At 38.1% G+C, this 19,653-nt stretch overlaps 1 protein-coding gene across 1 annotated transcript in view; it reads left to right on the top strand.

Annotated features, from left to right (window-relative positions):
- The window catches only part of ZFHX4 (zinc finger homeobox 4), a 150,250-nt gene that overhangs the window by 126,186 nt on the left and 4,411 nt on the right, over positions 1-19,653 (top strand). Inside the window, exons 6-9 of the mRNA XM_066179910.1 lie at positions 4,817-4,950; positions 5,107-5,307; positions 7,663-7,780; positions 8,544-13,937. Of these exons, the coding sequence (XP_066036007.1) occupies positions 4,817-4,950; positions 5,107-5,307; positions 7,663-7,780; positions 8,544-13,937 (5,847 nt within the window). The remainder of the gene's footprint in view (positions 1-4,816; positions 4,951-5,106; positions 5,308-7,662; positions 7,781-8,543; positions 13,938-19,653) is intronic.

Here is a 19,653-nt window from a genome sequence, read left to right as displayed (position 1 = left end):
GGAGAGGGATGACAGCCACTTCCAACCTGCATTTCCTAGCACATGCTTTGCCTAGGGGACAGTATAAACCACTTCAGGGAATTTAGCAGCCCTCTCTTTTTCTTAGGCTGGTCCATTTATAGTTGTTTAGGAAAGAATATGGTATTAAACCTCCAGAGAAAAAAAAAAAAAAAAAAAAAAAGGAAGAAGAAAAAAAAAAAAAGAAAAAAATGGAATCTAGAAAAAAAATACTGAAGGGGAATTCTCAAAATTCCATCAGGATTAGCCACTCATAAGGGCCAAGTTTAATTAGGACAAACCTATATCCAGATGCCTACTGGGTGCACTACAAAAAACCAGGATAATTGTTCTGCATTCCCGTGCCAGCAATTACACAAATAACTTTGCAGTAAGATTCATATGAAAACAAGGGCTGAAATACATGATTGCCTTTGTTCTTTGCAGAAAATAGTTTGTACTGAAAAATCCTGAATCTTTTAGAAACTTTTATTTTCCTAATCTAAATTAATTCTGCATATGTAACATTCCAACCATCATCTTAATTTTCACTCAGCTGACAAGTATTTCTAATGACTGCATAACTGCTTCTGTATAATTGAATGTTAATTTGGGCTTTCTCATGAATTGAGTGTTGCAAGTCTTGCCAAAGAAATCTCAGGAAAACCAATAAATTAATCACAATACTAACAAGTTAGACAGGAAAGTGGTGTGACCCTTCTTTAGCATAGAATCTATTAGACAAGAAAGGATTAACAGGTATTTAGTAACAGTGTGTTTGTGTAAGCTGTTGTGCTGCGTTGCTTACCTTATCTCAAGGAGAAGAGCTTTCAAAATGAGACTTGGCAGTATGCAAGTTATATTTGTTGAATATTCATCCCAAATAGAAAAGCCTACTAATGCCTCATTTATATTGTCATTTAAATCTAGTGCCACTTTAGATTAATTATAATCCAAATTACAGCTCTATGCAGTGCAAGAATTAATATGGAATTTATCCAGATTAATACATTTGCATTGAAAATGTAATATGTCTCTGCCATGGCTAAGGGGAGCACTTTTTAATAAGGTAGTAAACATAAGGAAGGATGGAAATTAACCTTCATTATTGCAATGAAAATTATCCTTTCATTCTACTCTAATTAGAAAGAATACTCTACCAGTAATTATAATTTTAGAATTATTTTGAGTCTGAATAACATCATCTGATGTGTCAGAAGTCTTAAATTATGCAATCTTTATCAAATACAAAGATTCATAAATAAGAAAATAGTGGTTTTATCATGACTTTTCCAAGATTATTTCTCACTAGTATATGTACTTTATTAACTTTCTCCTTCTTATTAGTCACACAAACATTTTTATTTTTATTTTGGGGCTTCAAAATATATTATGAAGGTGATGACATCTGAATTGCAGTGAATTGTGTCATTTTTATATTAGCAATCCTACACAAGTCAAATAATTCTGTTACTGACAGGCAGTCATTGACTAGTCTATTTCATGGCACTTATTTATAATTAAACTTATTTTCAAGCTAAATGTATTGAAATTGCATTATTCATCTAAAATAAGATGTGAATTTTATGATATAAAAAGAATTTCGGTTGGGTTTCGCAGTTGCAAAAAACCCCAAATCCTATAAATAATGCGTCTCAAGAATAAAAAGTGAGTATTTAAAACATGTGTAGCAACTGGATTTAGTCTTTTCCTACAACTGCCTGGTAAGAATGGCATGGCAGTGGAACGTGTAGCTATGAAAACAGTGCACAGTGTGCTAAGACCACGAGATTTTCTCTTCTCTTTCCCTCCTCCTTTGATAACCCTTTCTGTAAGACCGTAGGTGTTGACAGCTTTTCTACCAAAGCTCCCTAAGACAGTGAATTCAGCATGGAAAACAGAGCGTTGATACAGTGAGACAAGGGACTGAGTGGTTGGTAGTAGCTGTACCATTGGATAAAAGATTGAGCTCTGCCTTTGGCATGTTCGCTGTGGCTCAGGTACTCTAGTCTTCTCCATGTGCAGGGGTGAGTGACTCCCCTGTGCCAGAGGGCAAAATCAACCACGCTTTTTTTCTTTAAAGCTCACCATAAGTCTCAGACTCAGTTACATTACTATTGGCCAGATGCAACTTCAGTCATATAAGAAGTAACAGTCCTTGAGGTTGAATGAATCCAGAGCCAAACGACAACAAAACCAACAAAGCCTCTGTAAACTTTGACAGTTTATATAAATATCATAGTAAACATTGTAAAAAGCTGTGCTTTGTTATGCATTTATTGACCCCAGCACAGTGTTTTATAACTCTACTGTTTTATTATATTAACCGCAAAAGAAATTTAACCAACCCCCCCCTTGTTTTTATAGAAACAAGAACTATGTGTTTCATGATTATTATAGGCCCTTTGAAGTAATTAAGTTATTCCATCCTGTGGTGGAAGATGATGTGTAATATTAACCTTGTGTGTGCCCAGGCGCACACAGAGTGCACTTCAAGATAAATTTCACTAGCAGTTAAATATCACTGCCAGAACACAGTAAGATGCGTTTTTACAAGTAAATTTTAAAGGAGAATTTGGTTTGTAATTTCTGTAACAACCAGTTGAGAACAATCTAGTGTGATGAGGGGAAGAGAAAGTGGAATTTTTTCATTTTTTTTTTTAAATTTGGCTTCTGATGTAACAATGTCTGTTTAAATCAACTGAGATTCTGGCCCATTTGTCTTTAAAAAGGATATTTTAAAAGTGACATAAGGTAAGAGGCAGTAGAGGTGCTTTTGACGGTTGGAAATGTAAATAGATTAATAATTTGAATCTGTCCTTCTAAAGCCCAAGAAACAAGCTTTCTGTCTTAATATGGTATGTCACTTTTTTACTTCCCATAATTCTCACAGTTAAGAAACTTAAATAATATGTAAATAGAGATAGGCCAGGGAGTACTGTATTAATAGTCATAAAGCAAAGTGAGTAACAAAATGGTGCCTTATGTGATTTCATCACTTAGATTTTACCTTTAAGCATAGGTGGTCCTTTTAGGTTGTTGGCCCAGCAGTGACTGAGCAGTCTAAAAGAGGCCTCTAAGATTTGTCCCTGAGAGTGCAAAAATTCATGGGGCTCTAAATAGAGACTTGTTCAGATGGTAAACAAATGATGATGAATTGATCATTATAAAGAGGAAAATACATCAGGAATAAGCTTGAATTTGAGCTAGAACATGCAAAAATTACTGGCCTAAATTACACCAAAAGAAATAATTAACAACTTAGGAGTGAAAGTCAATGTGTGTGGAAATCACCATTAAGGTATAAGTCATAAAATATGTTTTATGGTTGTTTTTTTTTTAAAGTGCCCTTCAGAGAATGTCCCTGTATGATTCAGTTCTCAATCAGTTATTATTTTACCATGAGGATTTGGTATTTACCTTGAAAACTGTTCTCTTATTTTGCTTCTCTTTAATATTGTCTTTGTAAGATCAAATACTGCACAAAGTCTATATGAAAACAGTAATAATAATAAAAAGTTCTTGATTTTGTGTTTCCTTTATTCTTGTTTACTTTGTTGCCAAAATGTCCATGACCTTATTTTTAAATTAATCCTAGGTTATTGTGCAATGAGGTGCAATTTGTTCATTTATATGAACCTTATGTGGATTGAAAAAAATCAAGATAAATCTTCATGCACAGCATACAATCAGATTACCCCTGGACTATATATTTACGTTGGGTCTGATAGCAATCAATGGTTTAGCTTCATTGCATTTCAAGATGTATTTGCACCCAGTGTCCAGTGATAGTGTCCTCACCCTGGAAATAATTTAGTTGCAAATTGACTGGAAGATGGTGAAAATTGAAAGTTAAAATTAGAAATACTCATAATAAACAGCAGAAAAAAGGTCAGATGATGCTGCACTATGATGAGATTGGAATGGTTGGTAAATGAGGTTTTGTGTTTGTCGTGAGATGTATGTGACATGCCTACCCAATGCTCTTGTAATATCCAGCCTAGCAGGAGAGATTATCTGGCAAATTGACGCTGGAAAGAATTTTCTGATGGACTGGGAAATTAGAATTGCACTCTTTTCTTTGATGTGTGCAAGACTGGGCCGCATTACACAGCTCGCTCAGGCATAATATTAAATATAGTATTTAATACTTAATAGTACAACTGTCTATAGAAAACAATTATATTCTGGTTTTGATCGCAAATGCCAGACTATAAAAATTCACAATGTAAACATCTAAAGCAATCCCAAATGACTGATCTCTGTATATAATTAATATTAAGTTAGCTCTGAAATCCTATTCTCCACAGTATTTCTTTTAAAGCCTCGCTATATTTAGCTTCAGAATAGTAACCAGGCAGGAGTTATCAAAACAGCACAATAATCATATTGCTGAGACAATTTAGAAAAGAGAGAGGGTAATTAAACAGCAGCAAATTAATTATTTTGGAAAACAGGCTTTTTTTAAGCAAAAGCTGATTTGTTTTAATGTAATACACAAATTCATACTGAACTGCTAAAGAAAGAACATTATTGATTAATCTTTAAAGGCAACCTAGGGTTATCTAAACAGCAGAGAAGAGTTCATTTTTAAATGTATTTATAGAGTATCAAGGATAAAAAGTGTATTTTCACCTTTGTGCTTACCAGACTTGTTTTATTCAAGTTTATTTTTTCTCAGTGTTTAAAAAACAAGCAAGCAAACAAAAAAAAAAAAAGATCCTCAAAGACAATGCAGACCATTGAAGTCAGAGCCTCTTTGTAAACCAGGATTTTTTAAGTTTAAAACATATTCTCAAAAATTATGTTTTCAAAACAGGAATAGTCACACCAGAGAAGGAACCAAAAGTGAACACTGTGGTAGGGGCACAACAGCTTCTTCTGGCAAAAGAAGAGGATGGTGCAGCTAAAAAATCAAAGCCTCCAGAGGACAATAAATTTTGTCATGAGCAGGTAAAAGGAAATGTAACAATTTAATTGCATTCTAGAACTCTTTTTCAAATAACTCAAGAATGAAACAGAGGTGATACGCTGTTAAAATAGCTATATCAGCAAGTTATAAAAAGCACATTGACTAATAGCCTGCATCTTAACTTGATTTTTTTTCAGTTCTATCAATGTCCTTATTGTAACTACAATGGTAGGGACCCAAATCGTATCCAGATGCATGTCCTGTCACAGCATTCAATGCAACCTGTTATCTGCTGCCCCCTCTGCCAAGATGTCCTCAGCAACAAAATGCATCTCCAGCTTCATTTGACCCATCTGCACAGTGTGTCCCCTGACTGTGTGGAGAAACTGCTCATGACAGTAAGTGTTCTAAATACTGATGCATGTGCTACACAAACACACTTGGGCCTTGTGGGTAATGTATTTGTTCTGACATAATGTTCAGGTAGCCTGAGGAGGGGAGTGGGTCAAGACTCTTAGGTTCTCTTGTGAGCTCATCCAGTGATTGCTGTCCCTTGGAAAAATGGCTGAAGGTGGATTACACAGATGCAAAAAGCCTGTAATTCCTCATTGACGTTAACCTTGGAAAAGATAAGCCAGTCCATGTCTCTAACTGCATACCTGAAAATTTGGTCTAATAATATCCAGGTCCCAGAAGTATTGTGATTTCTGTTTGTAATGTAATAGGAACTCCCTGAAGAATGTAGTTCCCAAATGTAAAAGGATTCCTGTGTATACCTCTACTGTACATTACATTTCATGAAATTCACTGTAAAATAGCAGTTCAAACATCCATTCAAAGCAATATCAGTAAAAACGCAATCAGATCTCGTACATATTTGTTATTACAGCATAAATTCAGCTAGAAAACAAACCTCCTAAGACAGAATAGCTCTGGTTGTCTTGCCTTCTTAGGCAGAAATGTACTTGGAAATCTCAGTGATCCAACTCCTTAAGTATTTACTTCTGTATCCATAGATGACTCCTTCATTTATATGGGTGTGGCTGTAGATCCACCAGCTCATTCCCAACTAAAGTGGCAAATACATTAGAAAGAACTGAGACCTCTTGCCTGAAGGTGTAGAGTTCATTGTGCTTAGAGCTGATGAGCAAATACACACTTGGGGAACTTATTTTCTTTTCCTTGGTTTTCTACTAATTTCTACTGACAGACCATGTAATTTTGACCCACTGGAAGGAAAATACAGTAGAAATTTAACTTTCACAGACCCTTTTAGGAAAATGGAAGAATACAGAAAATCTCCCCCATCCATATTGAGCACCACTTCCTTTCTTCTCAAGTACATCATGATTCCCTCTATCCTGATAATGAAGCAACTTTGAAATCTTTCTTCATCAGGTGCTGGGGAGTTGTCGCAATGTTTCTGAGAGAGGATAAAAACCCCGATGTTTCCCAGAGAAAAGATTGTAAAACATAACCTTCATAATTGAAATTGTCAGCATTGATAACGCTAATATACTCTGTCCATAACTGAACCTTCTGACAACAAAATAAATACTATTTATAGCAAATTTTTCTTCTCTGGGACATTTACAGTTCTCCACATAATTTTTTTAAAATACCGTCTCTCCCAAGTAAACTCCAAGTCATTAGTCCTATGCAAGGATGCTATTAGTGCCATGTTTAAATCACAAATGTACTAAACCCAAGTGGGTTTTTTAAAGAACATTTTTTCCAAGAAGCAATTTGTGTATATATATATATTTGTAATTCTTATGCATCCAATGTTAGAGGAACAAAAGGTATTTCTACTCATACCTCATAATGAATATAGCTTCCATTATTTATTTACAACTCAAAAATCTCTTCTGTGGATAATCTTTTTACCTCTGTAGGGAGGAAGTCCTGTACTTCTGTTAGAGAAGAGGAGCTGCAGCACAGTGCGGACTGATGTGCCCAAGATCCTTTAGGCACAATCTGGCAGAGCAGGAGCTTGAACTTAAACTTGCTAAGTCTTAATTGGACAGTCCTATATTTCTGATATGAATTTGTTTTAAAGATCAAAGTAAAATTAAAACATGAAATGTTGAGCAAGTTGATGTTCATATCAACTTAGTTAAACTGAATACTACCAGACTAAGAGTACATCGCTCAAAGATTTCTCTGTAATTCAAAAGCATAACACAACAGATAAAGCAATCTGATACACAAGAAATTGAAGTCAAGAAAGAGAAAAAAATCTCATTTTAAATAGAAATAAGTTGTTACTTCCCTATTGAAATAATCACCATTTTCTTTCAAAGATCATGGAGTGTCCAGCATTTGTGTAAAAAAATTGCAGGTGAAGAAAAGTGGGAATACCCTCAGTGAAAGACCGACTGGTGTCCATATCTCACCATGATCTCTATCTTTGGAATATCCTAGGAGAATTCCCCGGATAAATCCAATGACCCTGGCAAAGTCAGGAAAACCTTCTTTGTGGTGATACTGAGACCAATGAAATATTGAGTGCAGATATTGAGAACATGATGCTACAGCGTCACCTTAATGTGCATTATTTTGATTCTCCACCAAGGAACACAAGATGCTCTGGATTATGATCTGTCAGAAACCATAATCAAGGACTGAATCAGGATCTTGATTTCTGACAGTCATCCAGATATAGATCTTTTGAATTAAAATTTCATACTGTTGTATAGTATTAAATAGTGGGACTTTTTTCTGTAATAATACCATATTCTTGATTTTCAAAGGTTCCTGTGCCAGATGTCATGATGCCCAATAGTATGCTATTGCCAGCAGCTGCTTCAGAGAAATCTGAACGTGACACACCTGCAACCATTACAGCTGAGGGATCTGGGAAGTATCCAGGTATGCAAGAAAAAGCCAGACATTTAAAAGATAGGTATGAGCAATTTAGAAATAAAACTACTTGTTACTTAATAAAGGGAATCTTTTCCTGGCTTGCTTATAGCCACAGAGATAAAAAGATAAATGTAGCAAGGGGTCTGAATTTGGCTGAGCTAGTAGAATGCACATGTATGCCAGACTCTTTGCTTTTGGTGGAGGTAACCAGCAACTAAGACTCAGTCCCAGAAGACAGTGGCACTTTCACCATCAATGGGGAATGTTAGGTAAGTGATTTTGTCTTCATTTCCAATAGCAAGTTTCTGATCCTGGACACTGTATCATGCACTGGGGAGATTTTGCTAGTTGTCTCAGCATGCTCCTCCCTCTCTTGTCAGACCACTATCCTCTTTCTAATCAGCTGTCCTACCTATGTTCCCCATTTTTCTAGTCTTTCCCTCTTTCCTACTTTTTATTTCCTTTTCTTGTTTGGTGTTCCCATTGTACCAATAAACTCCTGCCTTCTGGTAAAGAAAAGTCCTATGCCACTGCTTGGCCAGATGCCACTGCCAATCTGATCATTGTGTATGGGTTTTATTCTCTTTTTTTAAACTCCTCTTTGTCCTGCCTGCTTTATTTTCTGGGACAAGGACAGGTTATATTTTGCTAATCTGACACATGGCATACTAGGTGCCTTTTTTGATTACTGATGTAAAAATAAATTAAAATGAATACTGTGTGCTTTCTCTTCTACCTGTGTAAAGGACACTTAATTTTCTTTAACTAGGTGAAAGTCCTGTGGATGAGAAAAGTACCCCTGGGATCGATGAATCAAAAACTGGAATGGAAATTAAGACTGAGGAACAGAAGCCACCTAAGGAGTCTACTGAAACACCAGATTGGAATAAGAGCAGCAGTAAAGATACAAAGACCACTGACTCTATGACAGACCAGCTAAGTGAGCAGCAGAAGAAGCAACAGCTGTCTGTTTCTGACCGCCATGTCTATAAGTACCGTTGTAACCATTGTAGCTTGGCTTTTAAGACTATGCAGAAGCTTCAGATACATTCCCAGTACCACGCTATTCGGGCAGCTACCATGTGTAGCCTTTGCCAACGTAGCTTCCGTACATTCCAGGCTTTAAAAAAACACTTGGAAGCAGGCCATCCTGAACTCAATGAAGCTGAACTTCAGCAGCTGTGTGCATCTTTACCTGTCAATGGTGAACTGTGGGCAGAAAGTGAAAGTATGGCACAAGACGATCATGCACTAGAACAGGAAATAGAAAGAGATTATGAGATGGACCAGGAAGGTAAAGCAAGTCCTGTAGGAAGTGATAGTAGCTCTATTCCAGATGATATGGGCTCGGAACCAAAGCGGACCTTACCTTTTAGAAAAGGGCCAAATTTTACTATGGAAAAATTTCTAGATCCATCACGCCCATATAAGTGTACAGTGTGTAAAGAGTCTTTCACCCAAAAGAACATTCTCTTGGTCCACTATAACTCAGTGTCTCATCTGCATAAACTCAAAAAGGTTTTGCAGGAAGCATCAAGTCCTGTCCCTCAAGAAACCAACAGCAGCACTGACAACAAACCCTACAAGTGCAGCATTTGTAATGTTGCATATAGCCAAAGTTCTACATTGGAAATCCATATGAGATCTGTGCTTCATCAGACAAAGGCGAGGGCTGCAAAACTAGAACCAAGTGGTACTATGAGTAGTGGAAATAGTGTAGCAGGGAATGTTAATAGCCCCAGCCAAGGAATGCTAGAATCTATGAGCTTACCAGCAGTTAACAGCAAAGAAACACATTTAGATGCCAAAGAATTAAATAAAAAGCAAGCTTCTGAATTAATTTCTGCTCAGCCTACACATCACCCACCCCAGTCACCAGCACAACTTCAAATGCAACTACAGCACGAGCTGCAACAACAAGCTGCGTTCTTTCAACCACAGTTCCTAAATCCAGCTTTTTTGCCTCACTTTCCAATGACACCAGAAGCACTGCTCCAATTTCAACAGCCGCAGTTCCTTTTCCCGTTCTATATACCTGGGACAGAATTTAGCTTAAGCCCAGATCTGGGTTTGCCTGGTTCTGCCACGTTTGGTATGCCTGGAATGGCTGGTATGACAGGATCACTGCTTGAAGATTTGAAGCAGCAGATACAAACTCAGCACCACGTTGGCCAAACCCAGCTACAGATACTGCAGCAACAGGCACAACAGTATCAGTCCACCCAACCCCAACTTCAATCCCAAAAGCAGCAGCAGCAAAGTAGTAAGCTGATGAAAGCAGAGCAAAATACCTTAGTAAGTACAGACTGCCAGCTAATAAAGGATATTCCGTCATATAAGGAATCAGAAGACATTTCTGAAAAACACGAGAAGCCAAAGCAAGAATTTACTAACGAGAATGAAGGACTAAAAGAAAACAAAGATATGAAGAAGCCAAAATCCTCAGAACCAGCCATCCCACCCCCCAGAATAGCTTCTGGAGCAAGGGGGAATGCAGCCAAGGCTTTGTTGGAGAACTTTGGGTTTGAGTTAGTTATCCAATACAATGAGAACAGACAAAAAGTGCAGAAAAAAAGCAAGACTGGGGATGGTGAAAACACAGACAAACTGGAGTGTGGAACCTGCAGTAAGCTTTTTTCCAACATTCTTATTTTGAAGAGTCATCAAGAACATGTGCATGGACATTTTTTTCCATATGGAGCTTTAGAAAAATTTGCCCGACAGTACAGGGAGGCATATGACAAACTTTATCCAATTTCTCCATCTTCTCCAGAAACGCCACCACCTCCGCCACCACCTCCTCCACCACCTCCCCCTCCTCCTCCAACTCCTTCTCAGCCTTCTTCAACTGGAGCTGGAAAAATTCAAAACACAACTCCCACACCTTTGCAGGCTCCACCACCTACACCTCCACCGCCACCTCCTCCACCACCACCTCCACCTCCTCCACCACCACCACCATCAGCCCCACCTCAAGTCCAGCTTCCCGTTTCACTTGATCTCCCACTTTTCCCTCCAATTATGATGCAGCCAGTGCAACATCCTGCACTGCCTCCTCAGCTTGCCCTCCAGCTGCCACCAATGGATACTTTATCTGCTGATCTTACCCAGCTTTGCCAGCAGCAGCTGGGGTTAGATCCCAATTTCCTGCGGCATTCTCAGTTCAAGCGTCCACGTACAAGAATCACAGATGACCAGTTAAAAATCTTGCGGGCTTATTTTGATATTAACAATTCTCCAAGTGAAGAACAGATCCAAGAAATGGCTGAGAAATCTGGTCTTTCACAGAAAGTTATCAAGCACTGGTTTCGAAATACGCTCTTTAAAGAACGACAGAGAAATAAGGATTCTCCATATAATTTCAGCAATCCTCCTATAACAGTATTGGAAGATATCAGAATAGATCCTCAACCTTCAGCTGTAGAACCCTACAAGTCTGATGCATCCTTCAGCAAGAGGTCATCCAGGACTCGCTTTACTGACTACCAGCTTCGTGTCCTCCAAGACTTCTTTGACACAAATGCTTATCCAAAGGATGATGAAATCGAACAGCTTTCAACTGTACTTAACCTGCCTACTCGAGTTATTGTCGTATGGTTCCAAAATGCACGACAAAAAGCTCGCAAAAGTTACGAGAATCAAGCTGAAACTAAAGACAATGAGAAAAGGGAACTGACGAATGAGCGTTACATCCGAACCAGTAACATGCAGTATCAGTGCAAAAAGTGCAGTGTGGTTTTTCCCAGGATCTTTGATTTAATTACACACCAGAAAAAGCAGTGTTATAAAGACGAAGATGATGATGCTCAAGATGAAAGCCAAACTGAAGACTCTATGGATGCCTCTGATCAAACAGTGTATAAGAACTGTGCAGTTTCTGGCCAAAATGACACGTCAAAAAGCCTGACAGTAACAGCAGCAAGCTCTGGCTCTGGTTCTAGTACTCCTTTGATTCCATCACCCAAACCAGAACCTGAGAAGGCTTCTCCTAAACCAGAGTCCACAGAAAAACCAAAACAAAATGAAACCACCTCTAAGCAATCAGATACAACGTCCCAAAGCACCAAACCAGTACAGTCTACTCCAGTAACATCTTCTGACCCTCAGCCCTCAGCTTCTCAACCACCACAACAAAAGCAATCCCAGATTGTAGGGAGACCTCCTTCTGCATCACAAAACACGCCTGTTCCTTCCAGTCCTTTGCCAATTTCAATGACTTCTCTACAGAACAGTCTACCTCCTCAGTTATTACAGTATCAGTGTGATCAGTGTACAGTTGCCTTTCCAACTCTAGAACTTTGGCAAGAGCACCAGCACATGCATTTCCTAGCAGCCCAAAACCAATTTCTTCACTCACAGTTTTTAGAAAGACCAATGGATATGCCCTACATGATATTTGACCCAAATAATCCTTTGATGACTGGACAATTACTTAACAGTTCTCTAGCTCAGATGCCACCACAAACTGGCTCATCACATACAGCACACCCTGCTACAGTTTCTGGTTCCCTGAAACGGAAACTAGATGATAAAGAAGACAATAACTGTAGTGAGAAGGAAGGAGGAAACAGTGGAGAAGATCAACATCGTGATAAGCGTTTAAGAACTACAATTACTCCAGAGCAGCTGGAAATACTCTACGAAAAGTACCTGCTGGATTCCAATCCCACCAGAAAGATGCTAGATCATATTGCACGTGAAGTGGGACTGAAAAAGAGAGTCGTACAAGTCTGGTTTCAGAACACGAGAGCCCGAGAAAGAAAGGGACAATTCCGTGCAGTTGGTCCAGCCCAGTCCCATAAAAGATGTCCTTTTTGTCGAGCTCTGTTTAAAGCAAAATCCGCTTTAGAAAGTCACATCCGCTCTCGACATTGGAATGAAGGAAAACAGGCTGGCTATAGTTTGCCTCCGAGTCCTTTGATATCAAATGAAGATGGAGGAGAAAGTCCACAAAAGTACATATTTTTTGATTACCCATCACTGTCATTAGCAAAAACTGAATTATCAAGTGAAAATGAATTAGCCTCCACTGTATCAACCCCTGTTAGCAAAACTGCAGAAATGTCACCGAAGAACCTTTTAAGTCCTTCTTCTTTTAAAGCAGAGTCTAGTGAGGATATAGAAAATTTGAATGCCCCTCCTGCCGACTCTGGATATGATCAAAACAAGACTGACTTTGATGAGACTTCATCAATTAATACAGCAATTAGTGACGCCACAACAGGGGATGAGGGGAACAATGAAATGGAAAGCACAACTGGCAGTTCAGGGGATGCAAAACCTGCATCACCCCCCAAAGAACCAAAACCGCTTGTGAATGACACGCTACCAAAAGCAGCAACTACACCTACAAATGAGAATGCTGATGACAAATTTCTCTTTTCCCTAACAAGCCCTTCAATACAATTCAGTGAAAAAGATGGCGACCATGACCAAAGTTACTACATTACCGATGACCCTGATGATAATGCCGATCGCAGTGAAACTTCAAGCATAGCTGATCCAAGTTCACCTAACCCATTTGGAGCTAGCAATCCCTTTAAATCCAAAAACAGTGATCGGCCAGGCCACAAACGTTTCCGAACACAAATGAGTAACCTTCAGCTCAAAGTTCTCAAGGCTTGCTTTAGTGACTACCGGACTCCAACCATGCAGGAATGTGAAATGCTAGGGAATGAGATTGGTCTGCCCAAGCGTGTGGTTCAGGTCTGGTTTCAGAATGCCCGGGCTAAAGAAAAGAAGTTCAAAATTAACATAGGGAAGCCATTCATGATAAACCAGACTGGACCTGATGGGACAAAGCCAGAATGTTCTCTGTGTGGCGTGAAATATTCTGCACGTTTGTCCATAAGAGATCATATCTTTTCCAAACAACATATTACAAAAGTGAGAGAAACTGTGGGAAGTCAGCTAGACCGGGAGAAAGATTATTTAGCTCCTACAACGGTTAGACAGCTGATGGCACAGCAAGAATTGGATCGCATAAAGAAGGCTACTGATGTGCTAGGATTAACAGTACAGCAGCCAGGCATGATGGACAGCAGTTCTCTTCATGGTATCAGTTTGCCAGCAGCTTATCCAGGACTCCCTGGCCTTCCTCCTGTTCTTCTGCCTGGAATGAATGGTCCATCCTCCTTACCTGGATTTCCACAAAGTTCAAACAGTAAGTCTATAAGGGGATGATTTTCTTATTTATTAATTTGATCATCTTGCAAGGTCACCATCCCCTTCTAAGAGAAACATATTACACATTCATATCATGCTTGTTATACTGGTGTGAATAGCTAAAATGTACTCCTATGGGGTACACTCAGTGCATTTCTCCACTGATGCTGTAGCCTGGATGATCTATCTGACTTCTCCAAAAATAAAAAGAGAGAAGTTTTTTTAGCCAATACTAGGTTTTTCTAACAAAAGCAATAGAAATATGTCATTGTTATACTTATTTGTTTGTTTTGAATGGTACTCCTTTAGTCAAACATGGGTTAGAATTTTGTGTAAATTTTTGTATGCAAATATTTAATGTAATATCTCATTAAGCACAAAATAGATTCTCACATTGTCAGTTCATCAGGCAATTGGTTCATCCCTTACACCACTCCAAGCTGTTGCTTAATCCAGAATAAATATTTAATAAAATGCTACCCAGGACCCTCTATAATATTTCTGAATAACTGCCTGCTAAAATAAAAAAGGATTTGTTGAAGGTGATTTGTAAAGGCAGTTTCAATTGTAATCCAAATTCCAGTTTATAAAGTCATTGCAGGCCTGTACTGCTTCATTTGGGCTTGCACTTTTAACAGAACACCTAACCTGTGTTACTGACAGTTTTGACTCTCATGACTCTGGGTTTTGCTCATATTGGAAAGCACTCCCTCTTGCAATATGTTTCACTGATGTTAAGGAACCAAGTTTTCTGCAGCAGGATTGTGTTAGTCCTCAAAGAATGAACCTAACGTATTTCTCGAATTAGGCTCCTATTTTGCAGTCTAGGTTCATTGTGACTGCAGCCTTGCAGACTGAAGCTCTCATCAGTCATCTTCTAATTTTGCATATTCATATCAAATATATGCACAGAAGAGTTAGGAAGCTGGTTAGGACCCCTTACCTCATTTTATCCAGTAATCCCACTTGCTGTTGATCCCTAAACTTTGCTTTAGAAATCAACACACTTTGGCAGGTAAAACAAAGGCTTAATCACCAATGTTATTAGCATACTGAGACTGTAGCAATGTCTTCTCTACTACCCAGGTCTACTTTGATTAATGATGATCATGTTATTTTTTCCCTAAGTGGTGGTGAAAGCATCTTGTTTTTCTCTTCATTGGATCAGAGAGGCTTTCCTTCCACAATGGAGTCTCTGGCTGAGTGCCCTCTGGCTTTTGTCAAACAGTTATTGGCACAGAGATTGCATATAAAGGAAATATAAAGTTGCTGTATTTCCTTCTTAATGGCATACAGTGTCCTGTACCTAAAATGGCTGGTTGTTGTTCATTAAAATTATAGATATGGTTTCTCTATATAACTTTGTGAAATAGCTTTGACTAGGCTGACCTTCAGGTAAAAAGGACTTTAGAAAGCTCAGGCTTTGTCTATACTGCTCAAAGAAATTCACTTGGATATATATTATTTTTGTTCAGCACCTGGAGGTTCCCATGCAATGTGTGTCTGTGGAGTGGTCATGGACCCATGGACCCACCCTCTCAGCTGTGCTCACGAGTTGTTTAGGAGGAGGCTAGTTGGCCTAGGCCAAAACAGTGTCCATAACAGTTCTTTCTGTTTAAAATTACAGAAGGTTTACTCTCAGTTTCTGGGAAATGTTCCCTGATGCTCTTTAACTCACTGGTATCAATGCAGTTTCAAAGTCTGTAAATTGTCTTGTTAATAATACAAAAGGCATTATTACAGGCCAACTGTTCCATAACAATTCCATATTCAGATTTTCTAATTTCCACCAAATATCTCTTCTTTGATATCATGCACAGTGCACTGCCAATTGAGATGGATTTTTACCCTCTTTCATCTTCCATTTTCTTAAGGTTAATTAGCCCATTGTGGGCAAAGCCCACTGTGTAAACCAGCTACTAGAATCTTGTTGTTAACGTCCTCTTCTGCCACATGCTAAACAGCCCCTACATCCCCCTTTTGTTGCCTGGAAAATACTTGCATACATAAATCTCCATTCCCTAATGATATATAATGGAGCAGTGATAGTGAGTGAAAAGAAAAAAAAAATAAAGAGAGATTATTTTAATCATTCATCATAGAAAAACTGTAATGTACTTAGATGTGCTCCAGTATATGCTCAACACCAGTATTTTCTGCACCTAATTAACCCATTTCTATTTTCTTCTCTACCCTGCTCTGTCTGATAGCTCACATTCATATTTGATGCTAAGATTCGTTTAAGAAGTATCTTTTTGGAAGCAAGCTTCCAAGCAAGCTTTTCCTTGGCTACAGTTCTTGCAGCGTGTGTATTTTCAGCAAGCAGGACAATTGCTCTGCATCGTTCTTTGCATGAAGGATTTGCTGAAGCTCCCTGATGACTCACTGTCTTACAGTTCAAGTCTACTTCTTGTGAATTCCTCTGCAAATGTGTCATTTCTGCTCTCTAGGACCCAAACCCAAAAATGCACTTCAGAAGAAGCCTCACTGGGATCCCTTATATTGAAGTATTTACTTGTTTTTACTGATGCTTACAGGGTTGATAACTGTTTTTCCTGTAGCAAAGCCCATCCATTCTGTCCTACATGTTTGTTTAAGGAACAGTGTTAACATTAGTAAGATCCTCAATTTGAAAGAATGTGTTTACTCAGACAGGGAACTATTGAAACCTAATTGTAAACATCATACTTAATATTCTCCTTTGTGATTCACTAACATCATGCTTAAAATTCTCCTCTGTGATTTGGTTTCCTCGTGCTAGACAGAGAAATAACACTGATTAGTTTCACTGGTTAATACAAGTTTATTAGGGATTTCTTTTTCATGTTCGACCATCTAGTATTTTTATGGATTGCCAAAATACAGAAAACCCAGCTAAATTTTGCAAAATACTATGCTTTTTTAAATGCAGTGTTTGCTTCTACAAAAGGTTTGAAATTGAACACATGAAAATAATGCTAATTCACAAAAGATGGAATGATTCCAACTACAGTTCATTTTATCTTCTTTATATAGTGCTTAAACTAGATTATTACTTGTGAATATTATTAGATTTCACAAAGTAAGATAGCTTCATTTCTGAATAAAAGGATATATCAACTTTAAATTCTGTTTTTTTGTTCTTAAACAAGTGGGGTTTAATGTCAGAATTATTGTGTGGTTCTGAGATTATGTGTCACAATCCTCTCACCTGTGGGTTACATTTTTCTAGATAGTGTAATTTTACCATCTTAAGGGCATCAAATGCTGAGCAAGGTCTGAAAATTACTGCAGTGTTTGCTCAGCATAATTCCTAATAAGGAGTAATTTAGTGGAATTCTAATTCATACAGAATTTTAGTTCCAGCTCATCTTTGTTCTTCAAGCTTCGTCTTATTTTCTGGGTGACTGTAGATAGAAGAGTTCACCTGCTGTTTTCAGCTGTTCTTAAAATTCACACTCTCTTTTTTCTTAGCTTTGTGTTTTGCCTATGATCCCTTGCAGAAAGCTAGTGCTTCATCTTCCTTCTAGCTATTGATACTGGTTCTATGAACCTTTTAATATCATCATCATTACCATAGGTTCTTTGCACATCACTTAAGCCTGGGCTGCCTTGAAGATTCACAGCAGCTTTTTCCAAGAATGCACACATCAGTGGGTAATATGTACTTAGTGGGTTTTGAGATCTTATCAAGAGAGAAATTTGATTCAGCTGCAATGACTTTCGTTAGTGCATTTAATTCTGTTCTCTGTTTGCTTTTGGCCCACTGGTAGCAGTTGGGGTTTTTTTTAAATTTTATTTTTAGCCCTCCAATTCCTCCAAGTGAAAGAGAAATCTCCTTTTTCATAGTCACTCAAAAGAGTTGGCAGGACTGGAATGTTTGTTCATGATTAGTTCATTTTCTACTCTATATTTCTCCTGTTTGTAAATTGAGCATTAGTTTCATCAGGTATTTTCATTTAGTTTTGGAAACCCTCATTCCACATTTACCTTCCAATAAAACAAGTGGATTGCACTGTTCCAAAGCAATCTGTCTGCATATTTCACTGAATTATGTGTATTTCAGCAAAATTCTGAAGAATATCTGGAAAATGGAATATATCTTGCCTGTTCTAGGCATCATCACTGTGATTAGACTGAAGACATCAAAATGTAAAAGGGTTGAAAAGGTTAAGAATCAAATGAAATCAGAAAAATCCTAAGTAGGTGGCAAGCCCAAATAACTATGACAAAGCTGGGGCGGCAGTTCACATTAACTCCATCATTCATGTTTTCCATCTGCACTATTTATCATTTCATATATTTTCAGCAGGTTCCACACAAAATTGCCTGTTACTTCCTGTTGGAAGCATAGGGGCAAATAATAGCATCTTCACTGTTGTTGTGCACTAACTCTGGCAATTACCCACTTTTTAATTATAGCTGTTGTGACTTGTTTTACTGTACTATCTAATTCGTGCTCACAATGCATTTTAACTCCTTAGTGTTCCCCCACCATTACATAGGACTAATGACACAGTGACAAACATTAAATGGCCTCTTTGTTAAATCTGGTAATTATTCTCTTTGAATCCTAATTGCTTGATTCTTAAGTAGCACTAAGCACCTGGATATTGATGATTTAAACACTATTCTTGTTTGCTCCATTAGTGCTTCCTTGTGGCTAATACCTATCTAGCCTCCATTACAGAGCCTGCGTTTACTATTCTTTTTATCTGTACAGGAGTGGACTGTTCCTGCATAACTTCACTTTCACAGTTCTGTGTGCATGTCACACTTTGTGTGCTCTTTTCTCTAGCAAACTGACTTGCCTGAGAAAATGACAATGGGTGTAATGTACAGCCTCTTACAGTCAGTTGCCTTTTCTACCCTGTGTTATCACTTAATTTTCTGACCAACTATACATCTCACAGAAGTTGCTTTTTTAATAGACTGTTACCAGCCACTGCACTATAGCTGGTACTTGAAACAGAGAAAAGATATTTTCCATTAAGTTATGAGGCATCCTTCTTGTGTGTATGCACCCTCCAGACAGAACCAGTCCATCCTTAGGTTGCTTTCTCTAATGAGGTGGAGGACATCATGCCTGCATGCTTCAAGTAAACCAAGAACAGCAGTGTTCCTGTGTTAAAGCACTTTAGTGCTATTATGCTTATTTCCCAGCAAAGACTGCATTGACCTGATTGTTGTGGTAAAGAAAAGCTCAACTCTCAAAAATGAAAATGTAAGCTGTGTGGTGTCCCAGTAATGAATAGCATTGACCTGATTGCTGTTAGGTTTTTGAATGGTCATTTCCTGTTGATATTTACTTACCTAAACATCTTTCTTTATTATTATTGCATTTCCCCCCAGCAATTTGGATAAAGATTCCTTTTTATTTGAGATCTAATTACTTGTAGTGAGCACCGTAATTACCAGGTTTCTTAGGTGAAGGATGTGTGGGTTATATCATCCCAGAGGCATGATAAAAATTAGTTAAAATGAACAACAAAGTAGAGATCTCTCAAAGTATCAATTAGAGGGAAGCACTCTCACTGTGCTTAATGCTTCTTTTCTAATAATCTACTACCGAGCCTACAGAAGAAAATGAACAAAAAAAAGGAGAGTGTTATTTCTACAGGTATAAATCTGATCCAGCCAATGGAGCTGGGTTGACTTCCACTGCCTTTTGTGGGACTGTCCTATAGGGAGAGGTTCATGTTTGACACCTGTGCTGGTAGAATCAGGATTATGAA

This window comes from Chamaea fasciata, unplaced genomic scaffold, assembly GCF_029207755.1.
Source record: "Chamaea fasciata isolate MVZ Bird 193981 ecotype frontalis unplaced genomic scaffold, bChaFas1.0.hap1 SCAF_1, whole genome shotgun sequence".
NCBI lineage: Eukaryota > Metazoa > Chordata > Aves > Passeriformes > Sylviidae > Chamaea > Chamaea fasciata.
Note: the sequence above shows the minus strand (reverse complement) of the source record. Positions and strands in the feature narration are given on the sequence as shown.